Here is an 18,084-nt window from a genome sequence, read left to right as displayed (position 1 = left end):
GGTCTTCACTCACCACCAAATGCACATAAGGATGCAGCTCTAACATGAAGGTCCCATGCCAACCACAGATCACGTCTTCTTCCTCCACAACTTCTCATCCCACCAGACTCAGGAGTGACTACTTCTGGGAACCTCAAATCTGAATGTAAAGTTGATAATAAAAAGATGAACAACCCGGGGCTTCCCTGGTGGCACAGTGGTTAAGAATCCTCCTGCCAATGCAGGGGACATGGGTTCGAGCCCTGGTCGGGAAAGATCCCACATGCCGCGGAGCAACTAAGCCCGTGTGCCGCAACTACTGAGCCCGCGTGCCACAGCTACTGAAGTCCGCGTGCCTAAAGCCCGTGCTCCGCAACGAGAAGCCACCACAATGAGAAGCCTGCAAAGTGCAACGAAGAGTAGCCCCCGCTCGCTGTAACTAGAGAAAGCCTGCGTGCAGCAACGAAGACCCAACACAGCCAAAAATAAAAATAAACAAAATAAATTAATTTAAAAATAAAAAAAGATTAACAACCCAATAAACAAATTAGGTAAGAGATTTGAACAGACATTTCACAAAGAAAGATACAAATGGGCAGTAAGCAATTGAAAAAGCATTCAACATCATTAGTCAAAGGAAGTGCAAATTAAAACCACGATGAGATACCACCACCCACCCACCAGAATGGTTAAAATTAAAAAGACTGACAACACCAAATTTTAGCAGAGCTGTGGAGCAACTGGAAATCTCAGACATTGCCGGTAGGAGTGTAAAATGGCACAAATACCTGGGAAAAGGCCAGGCAGTTTCTTATTAACTTAAACACCTATACACCTATGACACAACAATTTCACTTCTAGGTGTTTATTCAAGAAAGATGAAACATGTTTACAAAAAAATTTGTATAAAAATGTTCATTGCAGGGCTTCCCTGGTGGTGCAGTGGTTGAGAGTCCGCCTGCCGATGCACGGGACGCGGGTTCGTGCCCCGGTCCGGGAGGATCCCACGTGCCGCGGAGTGGCTGGGCCCGTGAGCCATGGCCGCTGAACCTGCGCGTTCAGAGCCTGTGCTCCGCAACGGGAGAGGCCACAACAGTGAGAGGCCCGCGTACCACACACACACACAAAAATGTTCTTTGCAGCCAAAACTGGAAATATTGATGGTTTAGATGTCCATCAACAGAGCACTATATGATGTAGGGTATCTACACAATGGACTACTATTCAATGACAACAAGGAAAGAACTCCTGAAACATACCACGACATGGATGTCTCAGAAACATCCATGTCTTTTGCTGTGTTACATCTTGCTCCGTTCATCCAATCCTCTGAGTGCAGCATCAAGTCACCCAGTGCGTGGAGTGGAAGAAGATAAGGTGGTGAGATGGAAACCAGAACAGCACTGACCTAATGAGAGAAAATCCACGTGCTCCTGCACTCCGCACCCCAGGCCCTGTGGCCTCAGCGGCAGTGATTCCCCTAAAATGCCATTGCCCCTTGGTCCTGTGGTCATGTTTGCTCCTTCTAGAGTTCAACCTGCAGGAACCCGTGTGCTGTGCTGTGTCCATGTGTGTGTCTATGTGTGTGTGTATAATATAAAACTTGCCAATTCAACGATTTTTTTTTTTTGGGCCGTGTTGTGCGACATGCAGGATCTTAGTTCCCCAACCAGAGAACAAACCCGTGCCCCCTGCAGTGGAAGCGTGGAGTCCTAACTACTGGACTGCCAGGGAAGTCCCCAATTCAACCTTTTTTTTTTTTTAATTTTTAAATTTCATTTTATTTATTTATTTTTACAGCAGGTTCTTATTAGTCACCGATTTTATCCACATTAGTGTATACATGTCAATCCCAATCGCCCAATTCATTTTAAGTGTACAATTTAGTGGCATCAGTTCCATTTACAATGGTGTCCAATCACCACTATCACCACTATCTATTTCTAAAACTTTTCCATCACTCCAAAACAGAAACTCTGTACCCATTAAGGAATAACTCCCCATTCCCTCCTCCTCCTGGCCCCGCTAATCTACTTTCTGTCTCTATGGATATACCTATTCTAGATATTTCATATAAGTGGAACCATACAATATTCATCCTTTTGGGTCTAGTTTCTTTCACTCAGCTTAATGTTTTCAAGGTTCATTCACATCGTAGCATCGATCAGAACTTCTTTTATATGGCTGACTAATGTTCCATTTGCGTGTATAAACCACAGTTTGTTTATCCATTCATCTCTTGATGGACACTTGGGTTGTTTCCACCGTTTGGCTACTGTGAATAGTGTTGCAATGAACGCTAGTATACAAGTATCAGCTTGAATCTCTATTTTCAGTTCTTTTGGGTACATGACTAGGAGTGGAATTGTTGGGTTATATGGTAATTCTATGTTTAGCTTTTTGAGCTAAACAGGCCAGCTTCCACAGCAATTTTACATTTGCACCAGCAAGCCATAGGGTTCCAATGTCTCTACGTCCTCGTCAATACTTGTTATTTTCTACTTTTTTGATGCCATGTGCTTTGGCATATACAATTTTCCCTTCTTTCCCCCGGCGTCTCTCTGAAGCCTTTCCCGACCCGTCCAAGTCTGTGGTCCCTCTTGCCTCACCTTGTCCCCATTCCTGTCCTGGGATAGATCATTGCTCAGTATCCTTCGCAGGTCTTGAGCGGAGATTGGTGTTTGATAACTTTCTCATTCATCTCTTTGTCTTCAGCACCTGGCACAAGTCCGTGCTCAAAATGTTCAGTAGACGATGTGGAGAGCAGGGATGGAAGAAACAGGACCCTACTCCGGCTCAGAGTGCAATGACCTCCTTCTCCCACGTCTGCCTTCACCCCCTGAAGGTATTTATAGACAGGGAAATGTGGAGGAGAATTAAACATGTGGGAGAGTTGAACAGAGAAGACGGTGGGGGCATCTTCTTTGGATGCCTTTCTCTGCTCACCTTTGGGGTGGGATACACCTGCTTCTGAGGTTCCTTGAATTCTGGAGAAAAAGAGATGTCAGGAAATGTGGGGACTGGCCACTTGGTAGACAGGCATGAACGACGGGGTATCAGGGTAAGACTTAGCTTCTGGGAAAGTGACAGAGCCCCAAAGTAATGTACCTTAAATTCATCAAAGTCCAGTGGCTTAAATTCATCAAAGTCCTGTCCAGGTGTGGTTTGGCAGCTGCCTCCACAAACCTCCCAGGGGCACGGACTCTTCCCAGTTCACCATGACACCCTCCTAGGGTGTGGTCCTCACTGTTTGACCCAAGTCAGCAGGTGGAATCCAGCCAGAGGATGAGGGAAGAATGGAAGGTGAAAGGGGTCCTGGGGAGTTTGCCTGGAACTGCCACCAGAGCCTTTTACTTGAATCCTATTGGTCAGAACTTAGTCACGTGGCCACACCTAAATGCTTGAGTGGCTGAGACAAAAGGTATTTACTCTGCATAGGAAGGTACAGACTAAACACTGCGCATTCCACTCGTATAGAAGAAGAAACAGGAAGACGGGAAGATGGCAGACGGCCTCTCCGCCACGTATGAACAGATGAAGAGAAACATGTATTGAGCGTGAACCAAACTTCTCGCATTGTGCTTGATATTTTATATATGAGTCATTTCTCCCCAAAACCCTAGGAGGCAGACAATGTGTGACATCATATGGATAAGGAAACAAGCTCAGAGGCGTTGGGTAATTTGCCCCAAGTTACACAACTAGTAGGGTGTGGAGCTAGGACTACAAACTTTGTCCTGGACTGAATGTTGGTGTTCCCCCAAATTCATACGTTGGCATCCCCCCAAATTCATATGTTGGAGTCCCACCAAGTTCATATGTTAGACTCCCCCCAAATTCATATGTTGGAGTTCCCCCAAATTCATATGTTGAAGCCCTAACCCCCAAGGTGAGAGTATTAGGAGGTGGGGCCTTTGGGCGGTAAGCAGGTTTAGATGAGGTCATGAGGGTGGGGTCCTCATGGTGGATTAGCCCCTCTATTACCAGAGCACTCTCTGTCTCTGTCTCACTTTCTCTCTCCCCTTGTGAGTACACAAGGAGGGGGCAGCCATCTCAAGCCAGGAAGGGAGTCTTCACCAAGAACCAAATCCACTGGCACCATGATCTTGGACTCCCCAAGATGTGGTGTTTTGTTACCACAGCCTGAGCTGACTGAGACAGACTTCAGAGCGTTTCCCACTGCTTCCAGATCCCTTGGGAGTCTAAGAGCGGAAGGTGGAAGGGCGGGAGGAATGTTCAACCATCTTTTTCTTCTGTTCAGACCAGCTCATCAGGCCAGGAAAGGAAACAAGGGTTGGGAGGGAAAACAATTAGTAACTTAAAATATGCATTTTCCTCCTCATTTTTAAGTCTTAGGGTGAGGGGTGCAGATGGAGCGCAAGAAGACACCCCGGTCTGGTCCTTGCTGGTCTGCCCTCACCAGAGCTGAAAACAGGGTGACCGTTCACAGGATAGGTGAGGCTCTAAGGGCTTGGGCAAGACCCTCATTACTGCTTCTAGGCACCCGTTCTCCCATCCATCCCATCAAAGGAGGAGGATGGGCCAGAGCAGGGCTCCTCATGCACTAGAATCCTTGTGGTGCTTTGCAAAGAATATTTTTTTTCCTTCACATGGGTATTTCCCACTTTCTCTCTTCCATGAGGTTCCAGAACCACCTATTATAGCCAATGAGCTTTCTTTATATCTTTTTAATTTTTAAAATTTTATTGTGGTAAGAACACAGCACGAGGGGACTTCCCTGGTGGCACAGTGGTTGGGAATCTGCCTGCCAGTGCAGGGGACACGGGTTCGAGCCCTGGTCCGGGAAGATCCCACATGCCGCGGAGCAACTAAGCCCGTGTGCCACAACTACTGAGCCTGCGAGCCACAACTACTGAGCACACGTGCCACAATTCCTGAAGCCCGCCAGCCTAGAGCCCGCGCCCGCAACAAGAGAAGCCACCGCAATGAGAAGCCTGCACACCATAATGAAGAGTAGCCCCTGCTCTCTGCAACTAGAGAAAGCCCGCGCGCAGCAACGAAGACCCAACACAGCCAAAAATTAATTAATTAATTTAAAAAATTAAAATAAATTAAAAAGAAGAACACAGCATGAGAGCTACCCTCTGAAGTTTTTATGTATACATTATACACATAAAATGTACTAAGCAGACCTTTAGCACTTACTCATCTTGCTGAACTGAAATCTTCTGCCTGTTGATCAATAACTCATTTCCCCCTCCCCCAGCCCCTGGTGACCACGATTCCATTCTTTGATTCTATGCATTTGACTACTTTAGATAACTCATATAAGTGGAATCATCCTTCCGGAACTGGCTTATTTCACTAAAGCATAATGTCTTCAGTGTTCATCCATGTTGTTGCATGTTGCAGAATTTCCTTCTTTTTAAGGCTGAACAGTCTTCTTGTGTGTGTTTGTGTATCCTGTCTTCTTTATCCATTCATCTGTTGATGGACATGTGGGTGGTTTGTACATCTTGGCTATTGTGAATAGTGCTGCAATCAACATAGGAATGTTAATATCTCTTCGAGATCCTGATTTCAGTTATTTTGAGTAAATACCCCGAAGTGGGACGGCTGGATCATAGGGTTCTACTTTTAACGTCTTTTTTGACACACTGTCTCATTTTATTCAAATACCAGTCTGCTCACACATGGTCCAAGAACACCCAAATAATAAAACAGATATAATCACATGTTAAAGATTGGTCTTCAAACATCATAGCCAATGATGCCACGCTTGTCTATGATCTTGCCAACATAAAACCACCACCACACACCTCAGTGGCCACCAAACCATTGAGCAGAGCTTCCTTAACTGTGAGCTGTTGGAAGCTACCAGTTTGAGCACTATTGACAAATTTTTTTCAAGCTCTGAATAGCTGTAGGGAACCCAGCAAGGTTGGAGGAAGCAGCTCAACCTCGGCATAGTGGCAAAATGTGGCCAATCAAGGCTTTGAGAAGGTCACAGCAGCACTGACCAGTGCCGGGACCTTCCCTGCGCGGTTACGGACAAACTGGGCCATGGTTCTAGGACGGAAAGTCCATCGCCCTGACTGGCCGGCTGAATGTCACCGCCAGGAAGGCTATTTTTAATTTCTTGAGGAACCTACGTACTGTTTCCCACAGCAGCTGCACCAATTTATATTCCCACCGACATGCACAAAGTCCACAACTACTGAGCCTGCGAGCCACAACAACTGAGCCCACGTGCCACAACTACTGAAGGCCGCGTGCCTAGAGCCCGTGCTCCACAACAAGAGAAGCCACTGCAGTGAGAAGCCCGCGCACCACAATGAAGAGTAGACCCCGCTCGCTGCAACTAGAGAAAGCCCGTGTGCAGCAACAAAGACCCAACGCAGCCAAAATTTATAAATTAATTTAAAAAAATACCAATTCTTCCGAAGGTAGCTTATAAATCTAACATGATCCAAATAAAAACACTCAGAGCCATTTTTTTTTTCTCGAACTAGACAAGCTGATTCTAAAGTTTACGTTGAAAACATAAACAAGCAAGAAGAGCCAGGACGAGTCGAGAAGGGAGAGCGATGGGGGAGGTACAGCCCCATCAGATGTCCTAAGCTGCTGTGAAGTCTCAGGAACCACCCCCGCACGCCTAGCACGGGCCCATGGACGACGTAAAGTGGAGAAACAGGACCCCACCATACCAAAACTCAGTGTACAAAATGCATCCTCTCAGATCTAAGAGCTGACAATGGATAATTTGTTTTTGTTTGGCTGCACCACATGCGTGGCATGCGGGATTTCCCGAACAGGGATAGAACCCACGCCCACTGCAGTGGAGGCGCTGAGTCTTAACCGTTGGACCTCCAGGGAAGTCCCTGACAATGGATCTTTCAAGAAATACTATCTGAGCAACTGGGCAGCCATCTGGAAACAAAGAGAGATGGATCCAAGCTCTCACTGATCACCAGGACAGCCTTCAAACGGATCAAAGATTTAAATTTTAAAAAAATGAAAATATTGGATGAATTCCCTTGCCCTCAACAAGAACAAGAGTCGCAGGTGGGCACAGGGCTGACCAGGAGTAGGCTGGACTCCGAATAATTACCAGGTGTGGGGGCTAGCACTGATTAACCCATATTATCCTGTGCAATCCTCAGGTGGTTTATTGACCTCAGTTTCTTGACTGGAGGCTTAGAAAGGTAACTTGTTTAAGGTTACCGACCTGGTTACTAACTCTCAAAGCGACCCGTCCAAGGCCACCCCAGAGTCTGGAGTCCTCACCGTGGCTCCACTGCTCCCGGCTGCAGGTAAGATTGACCGCCACCGGCAAGCGGGTCATGGAAGCAGGGCACCGGGCTTGATGGAGGCAGGAGGGTGGGCTCACAGGATGGGTCAAGGAGTGGTCCTGTGTTCGGAGTTTGGAGACTGTGGTGGAAACAGCGTTCACGGGGAGCAGGTCAGGAAATTGAGCAGATTGGCCTCAGATCAGAGAGAACGGTGGATGCTGGTGAAAGCCAGGGACCCTCAGAAGGGTTGGAGGCCAAAGAGTTGGAGGACTGGACCAGGCTCAGACTGTGAAAGGCCTTGAACGCCAAGATCATAATCAGTACCGGTCCCGTCACATGAAAGTTTGTAAGACATCTACAGATGCAATCCCGCTGGATCCTCAGGCCAACCTGGTGACATGGGCTTGTTTTTTTTTTTTAATTGATTTATTTTATTTATTTATTTTTGGCTGTGTTGGGTCTTCTTTGCTGCACGCGGCCTTTTCTCTAGTTATGGAGAGTGGGGGCTACTCTTCGTTGCGGTATGCAGGCTTCTCATTGTGGTGGCTTCTCTTGTTGCAGAGCACAGGCTCTAGGCATGCGGGCTTCAGTAGTTGTGGCTCACGGGCTCAGTAGTTGTGGCTCGTGGGCTCTAGAGCACAGGCTCAGTGGTTGTGGCACACAGGCTTAGTTGCTCCGCGGCATGCGGGATCTTCCCGGACCAGGGCTCGAACCCGTGTCTCCTGTATTGGCGGGAGGATTCTTAACCACTGCGCCACCAGTTAAGTTCCAACATGGGCTTGTTTGAAAACAGATGAATGAAGGGAGCAGAAGTTAAGGGCCCTGCCCAAGGCCACGCAGCCTGGAATAAAGCCCTGGGTCTCGTGACTCCAAGCTCACTGTCTCTGACCTTGCAGCATACCTACGGGCCAGGAGTATATGCACTTTGTCCTCTCAACAACCTGGCAGCGGAGGAAGGTCTCTCAGCAGAAGGCGTGCGGGCAGTCTGGGGACAATCGAGCACGGTGGAGGTCGAGGGGCCTGGGGGAGTATGGCCACAGGGGCCGTTTCCTGGACGCCCAGCTGCCCCCGCACTGTGCAGCCCTGGTTTGCCCCCTGCCTCTCTGGCCTCTTCCTCGTCTCCTTTGCTGCTTCCTCGTCCAGTCCCCAGGGCCCGGCCCCGAATTCTGCCCTCTTCCCTCTTTTGAGGAGAGCGGGTGAGGGCTCACCCAGGGCGAGGGATTCAGGACCACTTCCACACCCACAACCATGATCCCTTGCTCAGTCTTGTCTCCTGAGCTCCAGGTGACCACGTTCTGCTGCTCCAGACGTTTGCCACAGACACCAAAGGCAACTGGTCCACCCTCCCTCCCCACCGCACGCCAGCTCGCCCTCCTCCAGGGCTCCCTGTCTCAGTCGACAGCAACCTCAGGGCCCCTGCTGCTCAAGGATCCGAGGGTCATCTCTACCCCTTGTTTTCCGTGACCCCCTCGTCTTGCCAACCGGTCCTCCTACGTATGACTCAGATCAACCACCTTCTCTTCGCTCCCCCTGCCACCCACCTCGCTCGGCAGGACAACTGCTCACCAGGGGGTCTCTTCCGTGGCCCCCTTTCTCCACTCTTCTAGCCAAACAGGACTGTGTCTGCTCCTCTACTTCAAACCCTCCAGGGTGTGTCCTCATAAAACCTTGCACGTGAATGTCTGCAGCAGCATCGTTTACGGCAGCCAAAGAGTGGAAACAACCCCAATGCTCATCACTGTACGAACGGATAAAAAAGACAGGGTGTCTCCATACCAGGGAGTGCTATTCGGCTGTAAGAAGGAATGACGTTCTGGTACGTGTCACCCCATGGATGAGCCTTGGAAACACGATGCTGAGTGAAAGAAGCCCGCCACAAAAGGCCACATATTTTATGATCTCGTTTATGCAAAAAGTCCAGAATAGGCAAATCCATAGAGACAGAAAGTAGACTGGTGGCGGCCAAGCGCTGGGAGGGGCTGGAGGAAGATGGCAAGTAACTGATAATGGATACGTGGTTTCCACTTTTTCCATGAAAAAGTTCTAAAATTGATCGCATAACCTGTGAATATTAAACACAGCTGAATGGTCTGCTTTAAATGGGTGACTTGTGGGACTTCCCTGGCGGTCCTGTGGTTAGGACTCCGAGCTTCCGCCTCAGGGGGCACAGGTTCGATTCCTGGTCTGGGAACTAAGATCCCACATGCTGCATGCTGTGGCCAAATAAATACATAAATGGGTGGCCTTATGATAGTAAATTGTATCTCAGTAAAGCTATCCTTGAAAACAAAAACAAAAAATCCCAACCCTTCCAGGGTTGCCCACTTCCAGCTCCTTCTGTGGCTACATGGCCCTGCTTCATCTGGCCCCTGCCTCGGGACTTGGTTGGAGGGAGGTGCCTATAACCCCTGAGCCCCAGTGTAAGAAACACACATTCTGTGAGTACACAACCTCTCCTTGCTCTCCTGTGAAAAACAGATCTATTTTTCTATGTCTCTCAGATCCGACCTGGAGAATTTGCATAACATGTAAATCCAGTGTCTTAGGAGTTATTTCCCGCACGCGTAAATACAATTCCTCGCTCACTGTTCCTAGTTATCCAGGCACTTTGGAAAAGCCAGACGTTCTGACTTGAAGGTCACCTACTGTAAGCAGGTCAAGGGGACAAGTGTTGAGGAAAGGCAGACCACTGTGCCCATCCTCTTTCTCCTTCCATGTGTCACCTCAGCAGCCCCAGCGCGGCAGACTGACTCAGAGCGCTGGGGAGGAGCTGTCACCACCGCCCCTCCACAATCATCCTTGAAGAGGAGCTTCTGTTGCCATCTCCCAGGTCACCAGGTGTGAAGAAGGTCGGAGGGCTGCTCTGGGAGGAGCTCAGGGAGCAGGCCACAGGCCACACCCACCAGAGCTTTCAGTCGTCAAAGGCAGCCGAGCCGGCCCACTACATCCCACGGTGCAGTCTCCCCAAAGGCGCTCCCACCCAGACGCCTTCCCCCGCCAGAAATGACAGACCCAGGGCTGGAGGGGGACACAGACACCAAGAAACTTGTGACCAAACTGGTAGTGCAAAAGCAGCCATTTTCCCATTAATTCTGAGGCTATTCTGAGGCCATGAGTCAAAACAGGGCAAAAAGCCTCAAGGAGGCTGACAGTCACTGCCTGAAGTTTTCACTTCAATGGCCCCTTCTGGAAACTTCTGCTGGCTTCTGCTCGGCCAGCCTGGGTGGACCCTGAGCCCAGTGGCCTCCAGCAGGGCAGCGCTGGGTCAAGTTCTCTCTCGCAGTCACTGCAGAGTAGGGGAGAAGTGGAGACTCTCTCATCCAAGCAGGGCAGCCACAAGCGAGGAAGCGTGCTGGGGCTCTGTGTAAGAACAGGATCAAGAACGTAAGTGGAAATTCCTTGGGTTTGGTTTCTTTCCTGTTCTCTCTCTAAACAAGTCTTATTTGACCTCCTGTAGCCAGCTCTATGGGTGGTGACAGGCCCAGTGTCACCCCGAGGCAGCCCGCTGGGCCAATGAGTTTGCTGTAACGAGTTGGGACAGAGACTCCTTCAACATGGCTTATTCTGTCCTTCTGTCCTTTATTTATTTAGGTGGGAGGAGGGGACGAGAACCAAGCCAGCCGTGCTTAGTCCTTACGAGGCACTGAGACTACACCTGTTTTCAAACTGCGGCCTGTGGCTTCTGTCGGAAACACCGGGCGCTGCTGGTGCCCTCCACGCAATCTGAGGGTGGCGTCTGGCGTGTGGGACTCTGCACTGGGAGGAACATGCTCGCAGGGATTCTGATCAACAGTGATGTGGGCATCACTCTTCCAGGGGCCCAGTGAGACCCCCATGGTCCCCAAGGAGTGAGGTGAGTTGGAAATAAGGACACAAGTGTCCTGATTCCCTGACAGAATCTTTAGGTTTTTACCTTAAGGCGAGGGGAAAAAAAGAAAAGATACAGAGTGAAGAATTCATTGTATGTTTATTATTCACAGTTAATCACTACCTACCAAATGCTACCCGCAGAGTTAAAGGATTAAGTACACAGGTCTTTTTATTTAAACACTGATTTTCTTTTAAATATATACACACAAAACTTAGTTCTGCAAGGCTTCATGATATACACCAATTCCAAAATAAAACAATCAAATGGTCCAGGTGCAGAATGCCAGAGATTCCTCGTATCATCAGCAAGGAGAGGAGAAGCTAGTGGACAGGGGTGATGAGAGGCGGACGCTCTGTCTGGGAGGGCAGCGTCTCCTGGGCCCCAGGCCACTCCAGGCCGAGTCCGGCTCCATAACCAGAGTCCAGGGGAGACGCCGACGGACCACTTCAGAAGCCAAAGGCCGCCACCAACTCCCAGTGGCCCCGTTTTTGTTTTGGGAAGGGTGGGGAGAGGATGATCACAGGCGTGTTACCACAAGGGCCAAGAAGCCAACAGGAGACGGAAAGAAAGAGCTTTGCAATGGACTCAGCCTTCCTATCGTTCCAATCTTCCTTCCAAATGTCATTGTGTCACAGATACACTTCCTTTTCAGGGGGTCGGGTGGAGCAGCTATGAACACAGCCCGCTGTGAATGGAGACATGAAAAACCACTCAGCTGCTTCCTGAATGCGGCCTGAAGCTCACCTGGGCAGCTCAGGTGGGGGACACAAAAGGTGAAAGCCCTGAACAGATACCCCTAGATTTCAGAGCAAGAAAAATGAAGGGAAAATGCTCATCCTGCCCGCACACCCCACCCCAGTGTACGAACACGGTAGAACCTGATACAATTTAAACCTTCCTGCATTTGAAACTTGCTGGCTCCAGAGACTGGTGTCTGGGGGTGTCTGGGGCTACGGAGGGCACAGACAACACCTGAGACCGCAAGGTCAAGGACCCTGGCCCCCCTTTCAGCCAGCTCCAGTCAGACGCGGGGAGGGCTGTAACCCGGTCCCATTGTGCCCTGGGGCTCCGGCTCCCTTAACCTCCAGGGGCTATAAATATTAAAGTTGAACCTTAAAGACTCTGGCTGTGCACAGGCAGGACGCCCACACCCTCATCTCACTTGTCTCCTCTTCCCTACCCTGTTCTCCCCTCCCCTGAGGGAAAAAAATATTTACAGAGTAGGAAACAAACTGGCTGTCTTTAACTTATTTTTAAAACAAAACAAATAAAAACCACCACTCATAAGCAACCCTTGAAATAAGGCAGAAGGCACTAAGAAAAACAACATGCTCAGGAACACCATCGGAAAGGGAAACCAATGTGGAAGAGAGACACAGCTTTGGGGCCTGGCTCGCAGGAAGCCCTGAGGGGCACACTCACCCCCACGCCCATCCAACTCTGACACAACATTCTGGTGGGGACTGGGGGCTGGCAGGCAGGTTCCCACTTGCCCTCCCTCCTCCGGCAGAAGCTAAAGGGCAAGGGCCGCCCACTCCCGGCCCGCTCCTGTGTGTGTGCATGTAACGCAGGACACAGAAGTGGCTGTTCTTTCTGTCGTCCCGACTAAAACAGACATTTTGCATAGAGAAAATATCAGCCCACGTGGTTTCTTTTCTTTTATTATTGGCATCAGCTAGGACTATATGTGGCATTAAATGTCATGCACTGATGGACAGAAGAGGAAACAGGATGAAAAAAAGGACAAAGGAGGAGGAACAGGAGCAGTGGTGAAAATTTGTAATAAAAACTCTTCTCTTAACTTATAGGTAAGTTTTGGCATTGTTATATCCAACTCCCCCTCCCCCCCCCCCGAGTTCCAGCCGAAGTGAGAGGGTCGCCAGGTGGCCCAGCTGCGCATTCTGAGCTCCCTCACGGGCTGCTCACACAGGCAGCTGATGGGCTTAATTCTTTCGTACGTGTTTAAAATTCTTCGCTTTCTTTAAATAATCTCTTGACTCTTAGACGTTCCGGTTCACGGGGGTGACGTAATTGCGTGGAAACATGCCGGTCTGCCCGTGGCAAGCCCCTTTCCACCAGTTGGGGTCTGAGTTATCCATGACGTGGATAAAGTCTCCCCGACGGAATCCCAGCTCTCCATCCTCTTGGGGATCAAAGTCAAAGAGGGCTTGGACGTACGTCGGTTGCTGCAGAAGAGGGGCAGGGAGAAAACACACATTGCATCCCTGATCGTGGCCAGCCCCTCGTAAGCGGACCGGTGATGGGGAAACTGATGTGTGCCAGCCTTTTCACATTTCCTGAAATAACCCCTCACTTCTCCTCCCCTCCCCACCAATTCTTACAGTTTACTCGAGGTGGGTGTCGTGCAGTCTTCACCAGTGCTCAAAACCACTTGGGTGTCCCCACCGTGGAGGCGGGTTGCACCCCAGCATCAAGCAAAGAGCAGCAGGTACTGCTTCAAGAGGAAAGAACTTCGGAAACAGCCAGTGGGGTTTTGTTTACAATCCCAGATGTGAAAATGGTTTAGTTCCTATCGCTTTATCACTTAGAAAATCCTTAAGGTTTTATACAGTGAGAAGAGTAAAAGCTTGAATAAAATAAGGTGGTATTAACCATTACATATGAGAAGGATTTTAAGAATGAGTGTGGACTTCACTCCCTTACAGTACGATTTTCCTCAAAGTTTACTTCCAGGCAGAGTATTTGAGGGTGTGTTAAAGACCTTCTTCCAAGAGACACAAGGTAACTAGCAACACAATGCTTCAGAGAAGCAGCCTCTGGAAAAGACAAAACTATTTTTTGTTTCAAACTTCAAATCTTTAACATGACTTAATAATGAACACAGAAGGTCCAAAAGGAACCTTTTAAAAAAACACCTGCTTGCCTAAAGAGCTATTCTTAATTGCTAAGAAAGATCCCAATGTCTCTCACGAGGCTTACCTGTGGCACCTGCTCTATGTCCCGGAGAAATATCTGCTGGTTTCTGGAGACGGATGTAGATCTGTGATAATCTACCAGCTCATTCAAAGAATTGAACTTGACCACCCAGAGGAAATACTTTCCAGCCCCATCTCGGAGCACCTTGAAGTGCTGTACATCATTTCCAAACCTGGGGAGGGGTAGAGGATACACGTGAGAACAGGCCAGAGGGCTCTGTCCCAGCCACCCAGGGGCCACCTGCCCACCAAGGAGGTGTCCTGGAGAACTTGTGTGCTGGCCATGCCCCTCACAGGCTGGGTGCCCAGGACTGTAACACAACTTGACTTCCTGGCTGGAGAGCACCCTGAGACCCTCCATTAGGATGACAATTACCAGTGACAACAGGAAGAATCCTCGCCAGACAGGGAAACCCTGTCAGTCTGTCTAATTCTGAAAACATTTGTAAATAAAAAGAAATGTCCTGGGCTTCCCTGGTGGCGCAGTGGTTGGGAGTCCGCCTGCCAATGCAGGGGACGTGGGTTCGTGCCCCAGTCTGGGAGGATCCCGCATGCCGCGGAGCGGCTGGGCCCATGAGCCACGGCCACTGAGCCTGCGCGTCCGGAGCCTGTGCTCCGCAGCGGGAGAGGCCACAGCAGTGAGAGGCCCGCGTAACGCAAAAAAAAAAAAAAAAAAAAAAGTCCTAACCTATATAATGCCTCTATGTGCCCTGCACTGTGCCAAATGAAAAACAGAACTGAAATCTTGTGTGACATTTGAAGACTACAAAAGATAAGATAGGAAATAAGGTGAGGAAAGGAGGGACTGGACAATTTCCAACAATTTTCCTGTAACTGGGAAGAGTTTAAAGTCATGTTTTCTACTCAGGGATTTTAGCTCTACTTAAGAGGAAAAGATCTCAAAAACAAAGAACATGCTGGGACAATAAATAAAAGGCCACCCCCCATAAAAGGCTTCTCTACCACCTGGTAAAAAGGCAAATGCTCTCTTTACAATGGCCCAGAAAAACAGCATGAGCCTGGCTGAGTGGGAATGGCCCACCACCATCGTGCTGTCTGCCTAGAACATCAGCTCAAACAAGGCCCTGCCTGTCCCACTCTCTGCTGAGTCCTTGAGGTCCACACCAGCGCCCAGCCCTCAGAGGACGCTCTATGAAGATCTGTTAAATGAACGACTGAGAGTCTCTCCTCCCATCGCTGGTACTAAAGCGTAAATACTTCTTAAAACCAACCCAGCAGGTGGCAGCACTGAGCTTTAAGGAAGCCACTGAGTACAAGTGCGAAGTGCTTAGAAACAGCACTATTTCATGGGAAAAACGGTGGATGAGGAAGAAAGCTTTATGAGGAAGAAGGACATACTGAAATGGCACTTCTGGGCCCGTGGGAGCCCACTCCCACAGTGCAATGCAGGTGGCTTCTGAAAGGGGTACAGTTTCCCTAACGGTGAGCTGTTAACTACCGCGGTTTTTCCATTAGACTCAACACCTTGAAACTCAAGACTGCACACTCTTGAACCTCCTTGGTGCAGGTGCTTGTGTTGTTAGAGGTGGTTATGACACCTGTTTCAAATTTTATTTCTAAAGCAATAAATACATGAACTCTTTAAAGGTTTTATTTGATAAAACGGAAGGGTCTGGGAGGTTCCCGACAGCCAGAGCATGAGCATGGGTGGGCAGGCAGCCAGCGCACGGTCATCAGACAACCGAACCCGAACTGCCATGGGGTTTTTGGCCATCATTCAAGGATTAACTGCTTGTACTCCTTGTCCTCCACTGTTCGATTTATACTCAGGTCAGTATAAAACGTTAAGGAAAACAGAGGCGGAAACATAAGTTAATGAGAAGCATAAGGACTCTTCCACCTCAAGGTGCTCTCAGCCCACCAGGTCCTCATATGCAGGTGTTTAATCAAGCACATCAAAAAGCCACTGTTTCTAAGCATATGGGAGTAAGGGGTGCACGGGAACTCTGTACCTTCCACTCAATTTTGCTGTGAACCTAAACCTGCTCTAAAAAAGAAAGTTTCAAAAAAAAAAAGCCGTTGTTAAAAGAGGAAAAAAACTATTAGATCCAGTTTGATTTTTTTCATGTTGGGACTAAAACCTAACTATACTGGAAATGTATCTGAAAGATACTGCAAATGTCACCTGAAACCACCTCCCACATCTTCACTGAGAAAAGAAACACAAAAATTTTAAATTTAAATCTATATTAAAGAAACCCACACTTTAACTGCACATTTGATCCTAAAATGAAACAAGATACTGAGCTGATTTTTGAAACTGAAAAATCTTTATATCATTTGTAAATGGCAAATAAATTGTTTTACAGCCTTCATTTTAAATGTATACTAAAGTGATCTGAGTTTTTAATCTAGTCACCTCTTTGTCACATAAACGATGACGTGATTTCTAAGATTCCTAGGGGAGGGTTTCCTGTGATAATATATTAACTAGAAATGGACAGAGTCAAAACACATATGGAAAAATGACAATTTGATTCAAAATCCTTACGTCACAGATGGGAAGTGATTAGCTTAGGATCCTCAAAGTTCCAATTTATATTCTCTATACCAAGGAGTTATACCAAGGTTGTATAACTCCCTGCCTTCCCCACTCCCTGCATACCAGCTCCATTCCACATTTAAATTTACCACTGGGGAAAGCAAAAACCCCCAAACCCCTGTGGTCACCTTTTAAGTCAGTGTGAGGCCTAGTATGACACTGGTAGATTTCAGAGAGACACCTAGTCAAGGTGCACAAGGCAGCTGACCTGGTGATCAGTTGCTGTTACAGAGTTGCAAGAATCCCACAGAGGGCAGGGGTGCCCGGATGAGGGAAGAGCCGTGTGTGTGGAGAGCACTGCAGAGTGGTGGGGATTGGGGACAACTGGCAAGTATTTGCTCTCTGAAGCTCAGCTGCTGCTCAGCAACTAAAGATGGTTTTCACATGGGAATCTAAATCCAGCGCTGCTAGAGGTCATTTTTAAGAGGAGCCAGAAATTAGGATTTTAATGTAAATTTTTCTGATTTATAAAATACTGTTTAGGCTCAACCTCTCCCAGTTTGCCACCTTTGGTGTGTGTACCCAGACACCTGGCCTCTGGCTTCACAATTTCCATCATGTGAAGACAGGATTCCAGGCAATCCAAGTAGTAAATACTTACTTAACAGAGAGGGAGAAATCCCCAGGAGCACTCTCGCTCTCTCGGATAAGAAAGGCCCCATCGTGCCGCTGTTTGCTAAGCATTTCTTCTGCCTTGGCTCTGGGGATTTTGCCAAAAAACCACCTAAGGAAGGAAGGCAAGCCAGTCAACATCTGCTTCCCCACAAAGAAACGGGATATCCAGCCTCCGAAATGAGTGACAGAACGCTGCTCGCTGAAGGAAGGGCCTCCCTCTCTACCCTCCTGTCTCCACATGCCCCATCACGCCTTGAGAGGGGGACCATCTCCCTTCAACCGTCTCCTCCATTCCCCAGTGACTCAAAAGACACAATCGTGGGCCACTTTCTATACAGGAAGACACTTAAAAATGGGCCTCCTGGGCCAAAGCTCACTGGGCCCCCCACTGACTCATCAAGGCAGCAGGGAAAGCCCAGGCCTATCGATTTGAGCACGTGATGAACCACCTAAGGTGAGACAGGCCCTTCCTGCAGCCACTCGATAAGGCAGCAGCCTTGCTACAGTGGGATGAAGAGAAACGGGGGTAGGAAAGCTGGAAGGCCCAGAAGCTGGAGACAGGGCCACTTCTTGTAACAGCACAAAGGGAAGAGGTTCAGGCTGTGAGGGAGCAGCCTCTGCTCGTAGCTGTGGTTGGCACTCCTCTCAAGGCCACTCTCTGCCATCACCGCTCAGAGTGTGGTTTTCAGGAACCATTAGGAATGCCATGCGTTACTCCGTGCAGAGGCAGCTGGTTGCAAAATTCACTTTTTCATTTGGAGCAACTTACAGATTCTTCTGCTCCCAATGCTAATTGACCTTGGTCACAAGAAAAAGTGGGTGAATTCATGGAAAAGGGTAGGAGCAGCAGGGGCTGGGGCTGACCAG

At 48.7% G+C, this 18,084-nt stretch overlaps 1 protein-coding gene and 1 pseudogene across 1 annotated transcript in view; both read right to left on the bottom strand.

Annotated features, from left to right (window-relative positions):
- Nucleotides 1-5,691: 5,691 nt before the first annotated feature.
- On the bottom strand, nucleotides 5,692-6,005 carry LOC114889743 (annotated as a pseudogene).
- A 5,175-nt stretch (nucleotides 6,006-11,180) lies between these two features.
- Nucleotides 11,181-18,084, bottom strand: part of GRB2 (growth factor receptor bound protein 2) — a 70,458-nt gene continuing 63,554 nt past the window's right edge. The window contains exons 4-6 of the mRNA XM_029213138.1: nucleotides 17,204-17,326; nucleotides 14,044-14,212; nucleotides 11,181-13,289 (exon numbers count right to left, since the gene is read on the bottom strand). Coding sequence (XP_029068971.1) covers nucleotides 13,104-13,289; nucleotides 14,044-14,212; nucleotides 17,204-17,326 — 478 coding nt within the window. The 3' untranslated portion in view covers nucleotides 11,181-13,103. The remainder of the gene's footprint in view (nucleotides 13,290-14,043; nucleotides 14,213-17,203; nucleotides 17,327-18,084) is intronic.

The sequence above is a fragment of the Monodon monoceros genome, unplaced genomic scaffold, assembly GCF_005190385.1.
Source record: "Monodon monoceros isolate NGI ecotype Baffin Bay Population unplaced genomic scaffold, NGI_Narwhal_1 Super_Scaffold_9, whole genome shotgun sequence".
Taxonomy (NCBI): domain Eukaryota; kingdom Metazoa; phylum Chordata; class Mammalia; order Artiodactyla; family Monodontidae; genus Monodon; species Monodon monoceros.
Note: the sequence above shows the minus strand (reverse complement) of the source record. Positions and strands in the feature narration are given on the sequence as shown.